Genomic DNA, 20,535 nt, shown 5'->3' with positions numbered 1-20,535 from the left:
TAGGACACAGATTCAAGACAATTGGCAAAAGAACCAGGGGCCCAATGAGGAGGAAACAATTTCTTTATGCAACGAATTGTTGTGATCTGGAAGACACTGCCTGAAAGGATGATGGAAGCAGATTCAATAGTAACTTTCAAAAGGGAATTGGATAAATAGTTCAAGGGAAAAACATTGCTGGACAATGGGAACAAACAGAGGGTGTGGGCCTAGTTGGATAGCTTCACCTGAAAGCTGGCACAGGCATGATGGGCCAAATAGCCTCCTACTATGAGGTATCATTGTATGATTCTATGATAAATGACACCTGAACACCCCCAATTAGATTCCAGCCCACAGCTCAAGCCCAGGAGACCATTGTTCTATATTTAAACCGCTTGAACTCCTCAATTGGATTCCAGCCTGTATCTCACTACTGGCCATCCATTGTTCCATTTATAAACCTCTGAAACCCCTCAAAGTTGATTCCAGCTCATAAACTATTCCCCAGTGCCCCATTATTCACTGCATATCCCAAACGCTTGGGTTAGTTCCAGTTCTTGTTGGCAGACTGAGATCTCCAGGGAAGATGGAGAGCCAGTGGTTTTTAGGTTGTACTTTGATTGAATGAATGATTTGCACAGCTGTTCTCAACCCATTCACTCCCTGAAAGGTGTCCCTTCTTGCTTGCAGGCGAATCCACATAACTAAAGCCACACTCAACTACCTGAATGGGGACTACGAGGTGGAGGCAGGTTTCGGAGGCGAGCGGAATGTTTACTTGAAGGACCACAATATTGAGACCTACCTCATCGTGGGATGTAGCCAGAAACGGGTAAACCAAAAGATTATATAAGAAACATAAGAAATAGGAGCAGTGGTAGGCCATTCGGCCCCTCGAGCCCGCTTCACCATTCAATAAGATCATAGCTGATCATTTAACTTAAATCCAACTTCCCGCCCTTTCCCCTGCCCCTTAATTCAGTGCCCCCAAAAAATCTATCGACCTCAGTCTTAGATATACCCAATGATTGAGAATCCACGATGCAATAGGGATAGAAAATTCCAAAGACTCACCACCCTCCAAGTGGAGAGAAGTCTCCCCATCTCAGTCTTAGATGGTCATGACCATTTCATAGGGAACCTCTGTGGATTACCCTATAGATTATAGTATATAATTACAGCATATAATTGTCGAAAGAACTGGTGGGGGAAATGATAAGACTTTTTTCAATGCAGTGAGTTACCATGACCTGGAAAGCACCGACCAAAAGGCTGATCGAAGCCAATTCAATAGGGACTTTCAAAACGGAATTGGATAAATACTTGCAAAAGAAATATTTGCAGAGCTATGGAAAAAGAGCCAGGGGGAATGGTGGGATGAATTGTATAGTTCCACAAAAGCCAAGCTACAAAGACCTTCTTCCGTACTGTGTGATTTGATAGCTCTGTAAAATGGGGACAAGTTATCAAACTGTAATAAAGGAGCATGTTGTATAAGAACATTACAGGGGAGATCTTGATTTCCTGCAATAGCAAATCAACAGCCTATTTTGCATGTCCTTCTGAAGCACTCCCACAATAGTGCACATCTCAACTTGATGCTCAAAGCATTTGAATCCACAACCCTCTGATCACAGGGCAAGAGTACCACTCAGCAAGCCACAGCTCACACAATGGCAGTTAGGTGGAGGTTGTAGTGGTAAAGTGGCAGGCAAGGCAGTGGAGGGATTTATGAATGTGAAGGAGGATTTTGAGTCAGATGCTTTGATGGGATCCTGGCGGAGGGCTGAGAGGACGAAGGTGATGGGCCAGTAGGGCAGGCTGTGGGTTGGGGGCTGGAGTTTAGGGCCAATTGGAGTCTGTGGTGTTCGAGTCGGGACAAGGCTTTTACAGGCGCTGTCAAGTGTGCGGTGAAGGGAGAGATAGCAATGGTGCAGTGGCTGAATTATCAACCTCTGAAGATGAAGTGAACAGTGTCATAGCCTGGTCGCAGTGCATCTTGTTTCCACTGTTCAAACACCAACGCATTGGCCAGCTGAAAATGTCACAGACAGGACAAGATTAAATCTCAATCTCACAGCAGATCAGAGTGTGAACAAAACAAACCCCATTTCCAATCCTCTGTCAGACACAGCATCCTCTCACAAGGTATTCATGTCTAGACTTTTATTCTCACTTGTAAAGATCACATTGAATGACTCACTGAGGCACCTGATACCAGGTGTCAATAAAGTTTCACCGATACAAATTGTCAAGAGTTGACACTAAGATTCAAAGCAACCTTCGGGAATTCATTCAGCCAGCTTTCCCGATCACGGAAGGTCAGTGGAATCCGTTTCCCTGCACACCCAGGAGTTGTGGCTAAAGGGGCCACGCGCGTAAATCCTTAGAGGAATTTCCAGAGAATATCTCCCTGCAGTTATCCACTGGGTTAACATCCTGCTCCATGTGACACATGAGTCCCAGGTCTGTCCAGATTTCAGTGCTCTAGAAGTTACGGCCCTCTTGGTCCAAGGGATGAGAAACCTCAGCCAGGGATCGCCAGCAGTGAGTCTTGATTGGAGGAGAGAGAGGTGGAGAGGTGGAAAGGTTTAGGGAGGGAATTACAAAGCTTAGAACCAAGCCGTCTGAAGGTTCAGCCAGCGATGGTGGAGAGAAGGAAGTTGGGTATGCCCAAGAGACCAGCATGGGATGAATGCAGAGGTCTCAGAGAGCAAATTGTTGAGTTACAGTATGTGAGTAATTTGAGACTGACGTGGTAAGTGTAGCATACTAGGGGAAAGGGGCTAACTTTAGACCCATGGTTCCCAAAGCTCTCCATCACTGTGAGTTCTTCTAACCTCCGCCTTGGGCTTGTTGTAGACTAATGGATAGAGATTGATCAGTCAAAAACTCCATTATCGTTGTACCATGCAACTGCCAGGATGGCGGAAGGTGAACCAGGTGGCCCTTTGTCTTTCCACATCTAACATTTCCTATCTTTACTAACTCAGAGTTGGAAAATTACCACTTTGTTTGGAACCTTCTCTGTTGAGATACTAATGAACGCTGCCCTATGGGTTGACAGAATGTATCCAGAATGCTACAGTAATAACGTGGCAAAGATTCCTATACTAGCTCTTGTGAAGACATAAGCCACTTACTAAAAGGTTGAACTTATATTCCATTACTTCTGCAAAAGGTCCATGCTGGTGATTATGCTCCACATGAGTCTCCACCCGCCTTTCTTTTTTTATTTAACCTTTCATCTAACCTTACCTTAATATATTTTTCACCTAAGATTATATACATCCTTCTATTCCTTTCTTTCTCATGTACTTATTTAGTTTCTTCTTAAATGCATCTATGCTATTTGCCTCAACCACCCCTGTGGTAGTGAGTTCCATGCTCTAACCATTCTCTGGATAAAGAAGCTCCTCCTGAATTCCCTATTAGATTTATTGGTAGCTAGCTTATATTTATGGTTCATACCCTTACTTTCTCACTCACCCACAAATGGGAAAATATTTTTCCTATGTCTACCCTTTTGCCCTCCTTCTCCTTCGGGTATCATGCCCTAACAGGGCGTTGGCGACCATAGACTTCCATTGGATTGGTCCATGACTATGCTTGGCAAAGTGGTTTGTCATTGCCTTCCGCAGTATGGCTGACCAGGAAACTCTCCTGCCCTTAACGCCTGCCGTCGGGCATATTGGGAGGATTGACGGGTTGATCATCAACCTGTTTAGCCACGTTAAGAACGTACCTTCCGTGCCCATCAAGTCCTGGCATGGGACTTAAACCCAGAGCTTCTGGCTGAGAGGCAGGGACGCTACCCACTGCACCACAAGACCCCGCCCTACCCTCTTGCACAACTTCAAAATTGTAAAGACCTTTTATTAGGTCACCCGTCAACCTTCTCTGCTCTAAAAAAAAAGGGCCCCAACCCGGTAACCTGATAGTTATTGTCCCTCACTTCTGGTATCAACCTTATAAATCCTCTTCCTTTCATAATACAATTCATAATAACAGGCCATTCACTCCATTGAATCTCAGACTTGAATCCCAACTCTCAAACTGTTGAGTTTTAAGTTCACGTTCCAAATGGGTGTTTAGTCCAGGTCTGTGCACTTACTATAGTCCAATGATATAACCACCACATTAATGGGCCTCTTCCCTCTCCTTGTTCTTGTTCTCCTGCCATGAATTTGACACGGCTTCTGTTTCCTCCAGAACTTCCTTCCCTTTTGAAGCTAACGTTGACCCTGCTTTATTTTGATTGCAGAAGGACGAGAAGGCGATGATGGCGAAACTCAACAGGACGCGGTCCAACTCGACATCCAACATTGGCTCACCGTGGAATGTGGAGCGCCAATTCTATAACCACATCTCGAAAGAGATGAAAACAATGGTAAGGAAATAAAACACTTACCTCACTGTCAACTCATTTTTTTTTTAACTCTCGCTTGGGGTGTAGGCATTTGTCATTCATCCCCAACTGCTCTTAAACTTAGTGGCTTGCTAGGCCGTTTCAGAGGGCAGGTAAGACTGAACCACATTGGATCTGGAGTCACACGTAGGCCAGACCAGGTAAGGACAGCAGAATTCCTTCCCAAAAGGGCATCAGTGAACTCCCTTGTTAATCAAGAATCTGTCCAACTTAGCCTTAAAAATACTCAATGGCCCTGCCTCCACTGCTCTCTGGGGAAGAGAATTTCACATACTAATGACTGTCTGAGAGTGTCCATCTTAGATGGGAGACCCCTTATTTTTAAACTGCGCCCCATGGTTCTAGTGTCTCCTTCAAGGGGAAACAGCCTCTCGGTAACCACCTGAGCCTCCTCAGGATTTTATTTGTTTAGTAAGATCATCTTTCATTCTTCAAAACTCCAAAGGACACAGGCCCAACCTGCTCAACCTTTCCTCATAAAGTAAAACGCTCATCCCAGGGATCAGTCAAGTGAATCTTCTCTGAACTGCTTCTATACAAAAATATATTTCAATTTAATACGGTACTGATAGTCATTACAGCACCGATACACAGCACTGATATTCATTGCAGCACTGATACACAGCACTGATATTCAATACAGCACTGATATTCATTACAGCACATATACGCAGCACTGATATTCATTGCAGCACTGATACACAGCACTGATATTCAATACAGCACGGATATTCATTACAGCACATATACACAGCACTGATATTCATTGCAGCACTGATACACAGCATTGATATTCAATACAGCACTGATATTCATTACAGCACATATACACAGCACTGATATTCATTGCAGCACTGATATTCATTACAGTACTAATACACAGCACTGATATTCATTGCAGCACTGATACACAGCACTGATAATCATTACAGCACTGATGCACAGCACTGATATTCAATACAGCACTGATACACAGCACTGATATTCAATACAACACTGATACACAGCACTGATATTCATTACAGCACATATACACAGCACTGATATTACAATCCCAGTACACAACACTGATATTCAATACAGCACTGATACACAGCACTGATATTCAACAAAGAACTGATACAAAGCACTGATATTCAATACAGCACTGATACACAGCAATGCTGTTCATTACAACACTGATACCCAGCAGTGATATTCATTACAGCACTGATACACAGCACTGATATTCATTACAACCCCAATACACAACACTGATATTCAAAACAGCACTGATATACAGCACTGATATTCAATACAGCACTGATACACAGCGCTGATATTCATTACAACCCCGATACACAACACTGATATTCAAAACAGCACTGATATTCATTACAGTGGGGATACATAGTACTGATATTCAATACAGCACTGATACACACCACTGATATTCATTACACCACTGATATTCATTACAGTGGGGATACATAGTACTGATATTCAATACAGCACTGATACACAGCACTGATATTCAATACAGCACTGATATTCATTACATCACTGATACACAGCACTGATATTCATTATAACACTGATACACTACACTGATTTTCAATGTAGCACTGATATTCATTACATCACTCATACACAGCACTGATATTCAATACAGCTCTGATACATAGCAATGATATTCATTACAGCACTGATACACATCACTGATATTCATTACAATCCCAGTACACAACACTGATATTCAATACAGCACTGATCTACAGCAGTGAATTTCATTACAACAGTCATACACAGCACTGAATTTCATTACAGCACTGATACACAGCACTGAATTTCATTACAGCACTGATACACAGCACTGATATTCATTACAGCACTGATACACAGCACTGATATTCAATACTGCACTGAAAAAAGCGTAGATTTTCATTACAGTACTGATACACAGCACTGATACAACAACACTGATATACAACACTTATTTTCAATATAGCACTGATATTCATTACATCACTGATACACAGCACTGATATTCCATACAGCTCTAATACACAGCACTGATATTCAATACAGCACTGATACACAGCACTGAATTTCATTACAGCACTGATACACAGCACTGATATTCATTACAGCACTGATACACAGCATTGATTTTCATTACAGCATTGATACATAGAACTGATTTTCAATAAAGCACTAATACACAGTTGAGATATTCATTACAGCACTGATATTCATTATAATAAGACCATAAGACGTGGGAGCAGAAGTAGGCCATTCGGCCCATCGCGTCTGTTCAGCCATTCAATGAGATCATGGCTGATCGGATAATCCTGAACTAAAAAATGGGCGACCCCTTACTCTGAGATTACGCCCTCTGGCCCTAGACTCTTCCACAAAGGGAAACAACCCCTCAGCATCTACCCTGTCAAGCCACCTAAGAACCTTGTATGTTTCGGTAAGGACAACTTGCATTCTTCTAAACTCCAATGAGTACAGGCCCAACCTGATCAACTTCTCCTCATAAGAAAATCCCTCCATCCCCGGGAGCAACCTAGTGAACCTTCTCTGGACGGCCTCCAATGCCAGTATATCTTTCCTTACATACGGGGACCAAAACTGTTCACAGTATTCTAGGTGTGGTCTAACTAGTGCCTTGTATAGTTTTAGCAAGACTTACCTATTTTTATACTTCATTCCCTTTGAAATAAAGGCCAACATTCCATTTGCCTTCCCTATTACCTGCTGAACTTGTGTGTTAGATTTTTGGGGTTCATGCATGAGACCTGCCCCCCTCCAAATCCCTCCATGCTATTGCTTTCTGCAGTCTTTCTCCACTTAAATAATATTCAGCTCCTCTATTAAGTAGCCTTATGTGCGGTGCCTTATTGAACGCCTTTTGGAAATCCAAATATATTACATCTACTGGTTCCCCTTTATCTGCCCTGCTTGTTACCTCCTCAAAGAATTCTAATAAATTGGTCAGGCATGATTTCCCCTTCATGAAGCCATGCTGACTCTGCTTGATTATGTTATGTATTTCTAAATGCTCTGTTATTACATCCTTTATAATAGGCTCTGGCCAGAATTTTCCCCTTGGCATGTGGGGGCGGGCCCCACACACCTGCGCATAAAATGATGCGCGGTGACGCGGGGTGAGTGTCCCGACGTCACTACGCGCCATTGCGATATTTGGGAGGGCGGATGTGCTATAAGTTCGGATGCGCGCCCGCCATCAATTAACGGGCCAGTTAAGGCCCTTGAGGCAGCAATTGATCTCGATTCTTCACAGCCCGGGCGATCTTCAGGACGTTGCACAGGCGCGACGGGCAGGCGGGTAGGAGATATTTGTATAAACCTCATCCACAGGCTGGATAAGAGGGGCGAGTGGGGAATGTGATGTTTGGGGGATTTAAGTCTGAAAGTAAGTTATACTTGCCTGAGTGAGCAGGAAGACTTCAAAACTCATACCAGCTGCTAGGACAGGAGTAAAAGCCTTGGTCAGGACTCTACCGTAAAGATAATTTCTGGGGCCTGTAGTTTTCAGGAAGTCTTCCCTTAGCCTGGGAATGGGAGTTGTGCTCTCCACTGGAGGCACCTCCTCTGAGGACGAAGGGAGGGCCAGAAGGGGGAGGAGGCCAGGACATTCAGCCTCCAGGGGAGCCACCTTTGGGAGGAGAGGCTCAGGCACAAGGGGCGCAGGATCAACAGGAAGTCCAAGGCGGAAGGGGCCGCGTGAGACACCACTACCCTGCTGCCAGGGTTTACAGGCGGCGAAGCAGATACCTCAATATGTCTGAGTCCAGTGCCGAAGGAGGCTCCGTCTCTCAAGGGAAACAGTGACCTCCATCTGTCAGATGGTAGGTCCTGAGATCTCTGCAAACTGTGTGGGTGGGCACCTCATGCCAGTGGCTCTAAAGGTCACTGCTGCCCTCAACTTCTATGCCTCCAGTTCTTTCAAGTGGGTGATCTCTGCGGAGTCTCCCAATCAACTGTCTACACTTGTGTCAAGCTCTGTTCAGGCATGCATTGACTTTCATCCACTACCGCTGGGATGATGCCAGTCAGACACAGTGAGCCAGAGGCTTTGTGGCCATTGCTGGCTTCCCCCGTGTCCAGGGTGCAATAGACTGTGGCCATCAAGGCGCCAGCGGGTGAGCCCGGTGCCTTCGTCAACAGGAAGGGCTTCCACTCCATGAACGTGCAGATAGTGTGTGATCACAGGATGCTGATTCTACAAGTCTGTGCAAGGTACCCAGGCAGCTCCCATGACGCTTACATCCTCAGACACTCCCAGGTGCCGAGGCTCTTCAGTGCTCCAGCCTGGCTGGATGGATGGCTGCTGGGTGACAAGGGCTATCCCCTCAGAAGGTGGCTCATGATGCCTCTCCGCCACCCAAGAACAGAAGCTGAGCAGCGGTACAATAGGAGCCACAACTCCACAAGAGCTGTGGTGGAGAGAACCATCGGTCTTCTCAAGATGCGCTTCCGATGCCTGGGCCGTTCAGGGGGCGCACTCCAATACCCCCCAGATCGTGTGTCGCTGATAGTGGCTGCATGCTGCACTCTCCACAATCTGGTACTGGAAAGGGGGGACGCAGTGGACGAGGAAGACATGGACACAGTTGCCCAGGACGCACACGATGAGTCGAGCAGTGAGCCCGAGGATGAGCACGCACAGGAGAACGCTGAGGGGGTAGACGCTGACCCGGGCAACCTCAGGACACCCGGGAGGCTTTAATCCAATGAACATTCAGCTAGCACGCCACAGATGGACCTTCAACACACACCAGGGCTGCAGGCTTCATTCTCAATACCTGAGTGCTAAATCAGCCTGGATACTAACATTAACTAAGGCCCTTGTCAATAAGGCTCAATGTCAAACAACTCACTCATAACATCATGGCTTCCCATCCACTTGCAGAAGTAAGGAATCACCCTGAGGCATGGCAACATGTCAACTTTTATTGAGTAAACAAAAGTAAATTGATAAAGGAAAACAAAAACGGTGTTGGACATCAGACCAAGTCTTCGACTAAGTGCTATGGGCCAACATAAAAGCACCAGTGAGAAACCCGTAGTGTGCCTAATGTGCCTTAAAGTTACGCTTGCGGGTGTTACATCTAGGTGCTGTCCCTTTGCTGGCACTGGTATCTGAGACAGCCTGCTCACTGTGCTGTCCTGTTGGCCTCGATGACCTTGGCGGACGTCCTCTGGCCCGCGGAGCATTTGATGGCCCTGCCTGGGAGGGAGTGGCCAGTTCCACAGCTGGCATCTCCCCCAGTCGCTGCAGCCTCATTGGATGCCATGGTCACTGGCAGAAGGGCGGAGGAGCTGCTACCCTCATCTGGAGCACCCTGAGAGGAGCCCAGAGATGACAGGCAGCTCCTGCACTGACGTGAGGTCGCTTCGGACCTCCCAGCTCACTGCGGATGGATGGGCAGCGAGCTAGGTTACTTGGTGCCCAAACCATCTCCCACACTGGTACTGACCAGCTGTGGCCAATGCCGCTGTGAGGGCTTGCAGGTCCAAGTGCAACCCCAGGAGGACTTGATTGTTCTCCTGGAGGAGCCTGTCCACGAGAGTTGCCACTCTCTCCATGGAGGAAGCATGGTGCTCAACCATGAGGCTCATTGCATCGGTGATGCTCCGCGTGAACTCCTCAAGCACGGGCACCATTCCACGTATAGCCTCATGTATCTCCGCCAGATCCTCCCGCACACCCTGCTGCACTTCCAGCGTTTGCTGCCTCACGGACCATTCCAGAGGCACATCATCAGCCACCGACCAAGCATGTACCTGGTCCCCAGCAGTCCACCGACTGTCGGTGCCCTGGGCACTCTCTGTCTCTGCCCGCACCTCAAGCAAGTGTGAAGTGCCCTCACCGCCGTGCCCCGGGGAACTAGCCGAAGATCTAATTCCCACCGAGGTGCTAGTTTCTGCGCTGGTGCCTGCCTGGCTGAGATAGTGTGATGCTGCTGAGTGCATTTGCTCATGGGCTTCAGGGGTGAGAGGTGGGCCCTCTGCCTCCTCCTCCTGGCCCTGTTCCAGTGATGCTGAAAGGAAGGAAAAAGACATTTGATTAGTTCCAGTGCAGACAATGTCAACTTGCATGCCGCTCCTCCGAATCATCATGCGCTCATCCTTCCATAATCATTGGTAAACCCATGTTGCTAACTTCAATCACGGAGCATTCAGCAATGCCATGGCTTCTGTGACACACATGGTGACCTGAGTGCTCGCCAAATGTGGTACTCCAGCCTCACCGACACCGGTGGACCTGGGGGCATGGCACCTCTCCAGATCCATGGCCTGCTGCTCGAAAGCCGTCAGGATGGCCAGCTGGGCCTGGCCTCCGCCAGTCCGCATTCGCTCTGACGTATTGTGCACAGTCATCTCCTGAAAAGGAGAGAGGAGCATTGATTAGTCCAGCCTGCACCTGAATTCCCATCACATCCCTGCCAACCCAGCCAGAGTGGGACATTGCAGGACTCCAGCTCTTCGTCACCCCGCAGCTGTCGCACACTCACCCAAACAAGCCAGGGTTGACCCCCTGACATTGGCCAAATGCTGCCTCCTTCACACGTGGCACCACAAGGTGTCACTTTGCTAAGCAAGGAGGCACAAGCACGTGGAGCGCAGACACCAGCAGATGGATTGGTGCCCCGCCAACTGGAAGCTCCCCTCCCAGCATGTTCGCACCCTGAATTCGACATGTTTCCCAGTTCCAGCTCTCTGCCTAGGTGCAAATCGTTGACTTTCACCCCCATTCTATATTCTGGGTGTCAGTGTCACACATGCTGCGGATGCAGAACACACCCTAGCTCAACCCTCCCAGGGTGAACTGGGCATGGGCAATCTCTGCTGGCCCACCCAGAGAGGGATACAGGCCGTGAGGATTCAGTGACGTTACTGTACTCAGAGTTGCCGTGGGGGCGGGGAGGAGGGTTTGGGGGGGAAAGGGTGATAGCTGCATTAAGTGACTTGAGGCAACATGTACTCACCCTTCCCGAGCGCAGGAGATCATTGAACCTTTTGCGGCACTGGAGCCATGTGCACTGCACCACATCATGGGAGCTAACACTCTCGGCCACCTCCTCCCACGCGCGTTTGGTCAGGTGGGGAGGCCTCTGCCTCCCGTCCCTCAGAAGAAGGACCTCCCACCGCCCTGCCACCTCCTCCAGGAGGGCAGCTAGACACTCGTTGGAGAAACAAGGGGCACACTGCCCCAATGCCCTACCCTCCAGCCTGGCCTGTCCCCCTGCCCCATCCTCTGGCCTGGCCTGCCCCACTGCCCTACCCTCCGGCCTGGCCTGTCCCACTGCCCTACCCTCCAGCCTGGCCTGCCCCGCTGGCCTACCCTCCGGCCTGGCCTGTCCCACTGCCCTACCCTCCAGCCTGGCCTGACCCACTGCCCTTCCCTCCAGCCTGGCCTGCCCCGCTGGCCTACCCTCCAGCCTGGCCTGCCCCACTGGCCTACCCTCTGGCCTGGCCTGCCCCACTGCCCTACCCTCCGGCCTGGCCTGTCCCTCTGCCCCATCCTCTGGCCTGGCCTGCCCTGATGGCCTACCCTCCGGCCTGGCCTGCCCCACTGCCCTTCCCTCCGGCCTGGCCTGCCCCACTGCCCCTCCCTCCGGCCTGGTCTGCCCCGCTGGCCTACCCTCCGGACTTGCGTCACCAGCATTGCCCCTCTGCAGAGCTCGTCTCCCAGCCATTGTGAGCAGCCTTTCCAAGGCTGCCAGGCCTTCATTTATACAGGCCGCTGGGTCGCTATTGGACCCAGTGATCTGAGCACGCCCGCCACCGCCCGCCCACTCTCGCTATGCACGGGAGTCGTGAACTACTCTGGGCGGCCCTTGATTGGCCTGCCCATGTAAAATGACGGCGCGGACCCGATCGCAAGCGGCGATCAGGTCCACGCCCGCCTGCGGCCGCTCCCAACTGGCCTGCCCGACATGGGGAAAACTCTCCCCTCCAACATTTTCCCAATGATAGATGTTAAGCTAACTGACCTATAGTTACTATTTTTTGTCTCCCTTCCTTTTTGAATAAGGGTGTTACATTGACAGCTTTCCAATCCTCTGGGATTTTTCCAGAATCTTAGGATTCTTGGAAGATCACTGCCAGTGCATCCATTATCTCTGTAGCTACTTCCCTTACTATCCTAGGGTGCAACTCATCAGATCCAGGGGACTTACCCGCCTTTAGCCCCATTAGTTTCCCTAGTACTTTATCTCCAGCGATAGATATTGTATTTATTTCCTCCCCCCACCTTTTGCCCCTTGATTATTTAGTACTTTTGGAATGCTATTAGTGTCTTCTACCGTGAAGACTGAGGCAAAGTATTTATTTAACCCCTCTGCCATTTCCTGACTCCCCATTATTTTTTCCCCAGCTTCATTCTCTAAGGGGCCTATGTTCACTTTGGTTTCTCTCTTCCTCCATTGACCAATTTTCACTCTTTTTTGAACTATGCAAGGCACTAGTTAGACCACACCTAGAATACCGTGAACAGTTTTGGCCCCCTTATCTAAGGAAAGATATACTGGCGTTGGTGGCAGTCCAGAGAAGGTTCACTAGGTTGATCCTGGGTATGGAGGGATTTTCTAATGAGGAGAGGTTGAGTAGGTTGGGCCTGTACTCAATGGAGTTTAGAAGAATGAGAGGCGACCTTATTGAAACATATAAGATCCTTAGGGGACTTGACAGGGTGGATGCTGAGAGGTTGTTTCCCCTTGTGGGAGAGCCTAGAACCAGAGGGCATAATCTCAGAGTAAGGGGTCGTCCATTTAAGACAGAGATGAGGAGGAATTTCTTCTCTCAGAGGGTAGTGAATCTGTGGAATTCTTTACTGCAGAGGTCTGTAGAGGCATCGTTAAGTATATTCAAGGCTGAGATAGACAACTTTTTAATCAGTAAGGGAATCAAGGGTTATGGGGAAAAGGCAGGAAAGTGGAGTTGAGGATTATCAGATCAGCCATGATCTCATTGAATGGCAGAGCAGACTCGATGGGCCGAATGGCCTCCTTCTGCTCGTACATCTTGTGGTCTATTGTACCAAATAACCATGGAGCAGGCTTTCTGCCTTCTCAACCCATATTCACTTTCTTGCAGGTTAGACATTCTTTCTCAATCACATCCAACACCTACCACACACCTTTAAGAAGTGCAGACTGACTTTCAGTAATGTAGAGTAGCTTTAACTGTTAGAAAAGTAAAATACTGCAGATGCTGGAAATCTAAAATAAAAACAGAAAATTATAGCACTAATATACAGCACTGATATTTATTACAGATCAGATACACAGCACTGATATTCAATATAGCACTGAGACACAGCCCTGATTTTCAATTATGTACTCATACAGAGCACTGATATTCATTATATTACTGATACACTGAACTGATATTCATTTTCTCACTGATACGCTGCACTGATTTTCAATGCAGCGCTAATACACAGCACTGGCATTCAATTCATCATTGATACACAACACTGACTTTTTATACAGCACGGATATTCATTACAGCACTGATACACAGCACGGGTATATACAATACAGAACTAATACACAGCGCTGGTACTCAATACCGCATTGATACACAATGCGTTTTTATAATACAGCACTAGTACACAGTACTGATATTAATTACAGCACCAATACATAGCATTGATACAGATTTCTGATATTCAATACCCCACCAATGCACAGCACTGATTTTCAAGACAGCATTGATATTCAATACAGCACTGGTACAAAGCATTGATACACAGCACTGGTATTCATTGCAGTACTGATATTCATTACAGCACTGATACATAGCACTGGTATTCATTGTCGTACTGATATTCATTACAGCATTGATACACAGCACTGGTATTCATTACAATCCCAGTACACAACACTGATATTCAATACAGCACTGATACACAGCACTGATATTCAATACTCAGCACTGATATTCACTACAGCGCTGATACACAGTACTGATATCCATTACAGCACTGATACACAGCACTGATATTCAATACAGCACTGATGCACAGCACTGATATCCATTACAGCACTGATATTCAATACAGCACTGATACACGGCACTGATATTCAATACAGCACTGATATTCATTACAGCACTGATACACATCACTGATATTCATTACAGCACTGATACACATCACAGATATTCATTACAGCACTGATACACATCACTGATATTCATTACAGCACTGATACACATCACTGATATTCATTACAGCACTGATACACATCACTGATATTCATTACAGCACTGATACACATCACTGATATTCATTACAGCACTGATACACATCACTGATATTCATTACAGCACCTGATACACATCACTGATATTCATTACAGCACTGATACACATCACTGATATTCATTACAGCACTGATATTCATTACAGCACTGATATTCATTACAGCACTGATATTCATTACAGCACTGATACACATCACTGATATTCATTACAGAGCTGATATCCATTACAGCATTGATACACAGCACTGATATCCATTACAGCACTGATACACAGCCATTTCAAAAGAACCATTTAGTCAGTGTTTCCATAGTAACATGTCTGAGCAAATATGCACATTGTGATAACCGAGATCTCAGTTACAAACAGTTACTGTTTAACCACAGTTTAACAGCAGATTAATGCAGACATCTCAAATACGGCAGCTCACAACTTCACAGGTGTGAGAGCTAGAAGACTAACAATCAAATGTGCTCAATGGCTTATTCTTTAATGCGAGAGCACACAGAATGAACCCTGCCCCCTGCTACCTCATTACGTTCAAGGTATTGATCTCAAGGGCTGACATGTTCAGCCTGGCACTGATTTTCCTAACTGGATCCTAATCTTGTGGTTTAGGTAACATAACCTGTATCAATTGGATTTAGTTATTTGCATACTCCTGTCTCGGTCAGGGAGTTGTGGGACTTAGCTCCCTGCTAAGACTGGACTGCCTATTGTCGTCATCCTTCCGGCTACGGAAGACGATGGACATGCCGCAAATCCAATCCACTGGGAATGGGTAGCTTCATATGGCGCAAGTTTACTAATGGCTTAAGAGACCAATCGAAGAGAGGAGGTTCGACCATAAGCGCCGGATATGAAGTTGTTTTTATTTATTCTTTCATGGGGTGTGGGCATCGCTGGCAAGGCCAGAATTTGTTGCCCTTCAACTGAGTGTCTTGCGAGGCCATTTCAGTTAAGGGCAGTTAAGCGTCTACCGCATTGCTATGGGTCCAGAGTCACATGTAGGCCAGACCAGGTAAGAACCGCAGATTTCCTCTCCTGAAGGACATTAGTGAACCAGATGGGTTTTCACAACAGTCGCTGATAGTTGCACGGCCTCCATTACTCTAATATCTTTCAATTCCTGATTTTTTATTAATTTAATTTAAATTCCACTGGCTGCCATGGTGGGATTTGAACCCATGTCGCCAGAGCATTTGCCTGGGCCTCTGGATTACTGGTCCAGTGATATTACCACCACATCACCGTGTCCACCAAAATGGTTATCAGATGTTGCTGTGGCTTGCTGTTTTTGATGTTGGCATCTGTTGCCAAGCCGCAGTAGCCACCGATCGCCATGGTGACACGCCGGTCCACAGGTGATGTTGCCTTTTCCCTCCACCATTGGCTAGTGTCACGAGACCCAAGTATGAAAATCGATGTTGAGGTCCTTCATGTCATGCTTGCAGACATCTGTGAAGTGGAGCTTTGGGAGTCCTACTGGTTCACTGGCTCCAGCTACCTCGCCATACAGAACATTCTTGGGTATGCGAACATCTTCCATCCTGCGAGCATACCCAAGCCAGCTAAGTTGCCTCTGCTTGATGTGTGCCAGCATACCTGGGAGATTTGCCTTTGAAAGGACTGCCGCATTCGTGATTTTGTCCTCCCATGAGATGCCCAGAATGTGCCTCAAACAGCAAAGATGTTGAGCCTTCCTTCCTTGATAGCTAGACTGCAAAACCTATTGGAAGCTCCATTCACAATTAGGCGTGAGTTGTAGCTTATTAGGTAGCATGAAGAAAGTGGTGGGTTCAAATCCCACTACAGGGTCTTGAGCACAAAATCTAGACTGATGCGCCTAGAGCCAGCACTGGGGGAGGTGCTGCACTGTTAGAGGTACCCTGTTCTGGATGAGATTTTTTTGTTTATTCATTCATGGATGGGATATGGGCTTCACTGGCTGGATTGCCCATCCCTAGTTGCCCTTGAACTGAGTGGCTTGCTAGGCCATTTCAGAGGGCATTTAAGAGTCAACCACCTTGTTAAACCCTCTCAGATGAACACGAGCTGGAGAGAATTCCTGGGTGTCCTGGCCAATGTTTATCCCTCTCCAGCATCACTAGAAACAGATGATCTCAGTGCTGTTTGAGGCAGCAAGCTGTGCACAAAGCGGCTGCTGTGCTCCCACATTACAGCAGGGACCACGTTCCAAAGGTACTTCATTCCTGGGACCTCCTGACGTTGTGCAAGGTGGTATATAAATGCAAGTTCTTTCCTTTCCTGTACCACACTGACCTTGTTGTAAGACATCTTCTTCAGATGGACATCAGCTGGTAATGATGTAACTCCAATATGGTAATTATCGATGTATGCGTTGGTCCGAGCGTTTGTGGCTGAGGACATCAAACAGTGAGATAATAAGAGATGGTGAATACAAAGAGACAACATTAACCCGTGTCTAACGTTAAAAGTAAAAGGAACCATCTGATCCACTGAGAATTTGAGAAACAGCATGTGGCCACCTATTGCACCCCCCTCTGAAGCACAGCGTTGAACTGTAATCAAATGGAATAGATGCTACCTCAAAACCCATTGTAGCTATAAAGATATGTGAACACAATTGGATAGAGACCTGGCAGTTCAGTTTTGGGACATGGGTTCAATTCCACATTAGATTAATAAGATGAAGTTTTCTACATACCGTATGGACGTAGGGTCCAGTGTGGCATATCTATCGGATGAGACATCGAGGCCCCACCCTCCCTCTCAGGTGGATGTAAAAGATCCCAGGGCACTATTTTAGAGAAAAGCATTTGAGTTATCCCCGATGTCCTGGCCAATATTTATACCACATTCAGCGTCACAAAAGCAGGTTATCTGGTCATTATCCCATTGTTGTTTGCCGGAGCTTGCTGTGTACGAATTGGTTGCTGTGCTTCCGGCATTGCAACAGTGGCTACAACTTGAAAGTTCTTCATTGGCCGTAAAGCACTTTGGGATGTCTTGCGGTCATGAAAGGTGCTATGGGGCACAAATCCTTGTTTGGCATTACTTGACAATCTCATTGGGGCAGCTCACAATGCTAGCTCATCTGGGAGCATTCAGACCCCTGAGCCTGTTCCAAAAGTTGAGTAAGGGCTTGGGCTGACGCTTGTAAATGGCTGGAAGATGTGTCCACGGGCAATGGATGACTGTTCAACCAAAATGTGTAACTCAAAGCATTCCGTCAGCAGTTACAGGGAACCCTTTGGAAGAGAAGATCTCCAACAGGCTATCTCCCCAAAGTCTATGCTATCAGCACTAGTGACCAAGAGACTTAGAGGCACCCGAGGACAGGTTACAGTTTGAGAAGAAGTATTGGGAAGGGAGTGTGAGGAGTTCAGTCACCCTTTTGGAGAGATGTTTGGAAATAATTCAGGTGGACCTTGGAAACAGTAACCACAGGATTTCAGCAATGGAATGGTTAAAGACTACCAGGGAAGGGATTTTCTAAATTTCAATGTTTCTTCGACAGTTAAAAAAAGAACACCACTCAAGAGGAAGCTAATTAGGTACATGACAGAGGAAGGAATCTAAGGATAAGCTGTGGAGTTAGATGGCGAGGAGTGGGAGAAGGCCTTTGTAGACACATAAACACCAGCAAAAACCAGTTTTTTTGGTCTATTCTGGTGTTTCTCTTCAACCCATTGTGAATGTTTTTAGACTATACTTCCCCATAGCCCTGAAAAAAAAGTTTGTTTGTTTGTAGGATTTTCTTTTTGCCTAATTTTAGTAAATCTCCCGAAACATTCTCAAAATGTATAGGTTGCTCAAGAGAAATTGCAATGGGCTTCCAATGTGTTTAAATGTACTGAATGCCAGCAGTTGGCATGGAAACTGCTTAGTCTGTGCGATAAGCGAGTACCTGCTTTTCTCTTCAGCACTATCTTCCGGATTAGCTCATCTGCTGCTGATTTAGTTCTGGGCTCTGCACCTCAGGGAAGATATATTGGCCTTGGAGCGGGGGGGAGCACAAAATGATATCGGGGCTTAAAAGGGTTAAAGTGTAAGGGTAGGTAGAATGGTCTAGCCTTGTATTCGTAACTTTGGCATCCTGTTTCACCTTGAGCTGAGCTTCTAACCTCATAGTCCCTCCATTACCAAGAACACCTACTTCCTCATCCATAACATCTCCTGTCTCTGCCCGTCTCAGCTGGTCCGCTGCTAAAACGCTTATCCATGCCTTCGTTACCTCGAGTCCTGACTATTTCAATGCTTTCCTGACCAGCCTCCCATCTTCCACTCTCCATAAACTTGAGTCCATCTGCTGGCCATGTCCTAACTTGCACAGAGTCCTGTTCATCCATCATCCTGTGCTTGCTGACCTACGTTGGCCCCCAGTCCCGCAACATCTTCATTTTAAATTTTCATCCTTCTTTTAAACCCCTCCATGGCCTCATCCCTCACCATCTCTGTAATCTCCTCTAGCCCCACAACCCTGCATGATATCTGCACTCCTCCAATTCCCAGGCAGCTGTGCCTTCCATCACCTGGAACCTCAGCTCTGGAATTGCCTCCGTAAACCTCTAGACCTCTCTCTCCTCCTTTAAATCACTTGCACTGGCACCCTCCAGGTGTAATCTAATAGTCATTTGGTAGCACAGAGCTTGAGTATTGCTGAAAAAAAGAGACAAATCGAAGCTTTTCCTCTTGCACTCATCAAGGCACTTTGCAAGAATAACAATATAAGGGAAAAACAACAATTTATACCGTATGTGAAGAGAGTGCGGATTGGTTGGCAAGTGGACTCGGATTGGTCGAGGCACTGCCGTGGAGAATGCACCAGTGATAGTGACTGACAGTTAACTGCCAAGTATTGTTTGAAATTTAAACCAGACAGCTTGTTTTCCCCTTATATTAATTGGTATTCTTGTGAAGTGTCCTGATGAGTGCAAGATGGAAAGCTTCGACATGTCTCTTTTTTTTCAGCAATACTCTGTGTAATGTGTGTACTCTGGTTGTCGCCCCTTCAGCCATTGGAAACGGTTTCTCTTTATTTGCTCTATGTCAACATTTCATGATCTTGAATGCCTCCATCAAATCTCCCCTTAGCCTTCTTTGCTCTCTAAGGAGAAACACCCCCAGCTTCTCCACATTAGTTCGACGCCCCTCACCCCCATCCCTGATTGACTCAAACGGCCAATTCGAACCCAGCAGAAATCTCTCCGTTGTCAATTTTGGCAAATACTGACTGACCTGGGTGGGGGGAGGTTTATAGAATCATAGGGCGGGATTATACCGCGCCCATCGCGGCAGGGGTGGGGCGGTAAAATGCGGCGAGGCGTTCAAAACTTCGGCGGGGATGGAAGATTCCGCCGGCAAGAAGGGCCGTAAAATTCTGCCCATACAGTTATTGAGGAGGTTGTGAAGATACCGGGCATTGACACTGACAAGAGGGAGACCGTCCCTGACGGCCATGATCTCTGGAGGCTGACTGTTTGGAAGGGCAATGGAAGAGGCGAGCAGCAACCAAAAGCTCAGCTGGCCGAGAAGAGGGTCCAGAGAAAACAGGGACTAGCGAATCGTGCACCTTCCCAGCACCCCCTGTCTTCCTCTGCAGCAAATGCGGCAGAGACTGCCGTAGGGGGCTCCTGAGTCACACCAGGCGAGTCTTAACAGATAGCTGACCGCCACTGCACAAGCCATCGTCTTACCAATTGGAAGGCTGCCACTGAGCCCATGTACCATCAGCTAATGGGTAGAGTTTTTCCTTGTCGACCTTATCTAAACCTGTCATAATCTTGTCCCCCTCTATCAAATCTCCCTTCAACCTCCTTTGCTCCAAGGAGAATAGCCCCAGCTCCGCCAAACTAACC

At 47.1% G+C, this 20,535-nt stretch overlaps 1 protein-coding gene across 1 annotated transcript in view; it reads left to right on the top strand.

The window, feature by feature from the left end:
- adcy5 (adenylate cyclase 5) overlaps nucleotides 1-20,535 on the top strand; it is a 360,956-nt gene that overhangs the window by 250,745 nt on the left and 89,676 nt on the right. The window contains exons 5-6 of the mRNA XM_078551313.1: nucleotides 673-814; nucleotides 4,247-4,372. Coding sequence (XP_078407439.1) covers nucleotides 673-814; nucleotides 4,247-4,372 — 268 coding nt within the window. The remainder of the gene's footprint in view (nucleotides 1-672; nucleotides 815-4,246; nucleotides 4,373-20,535) is intronic.

Source organism: Cetorhinus maximus, chromosome 11 (genome assembly GCF_964194155.1).
Source record: "Cetorhinus maximus chromosome 11, sCetMax3.hap1.1, whole genome shotgun sequence".
In the NCBI taxonomy this organism is placed as follows: Eukaryota; Metazoa; Chordata; class Chondrichthyes; order Lamniformes; family Cetorhinidae; genus Cetorhinus; species Cetorhinus maximus.
This window is presented reverse-complemented; position numbering and strand designations above follow the sequence as displayed.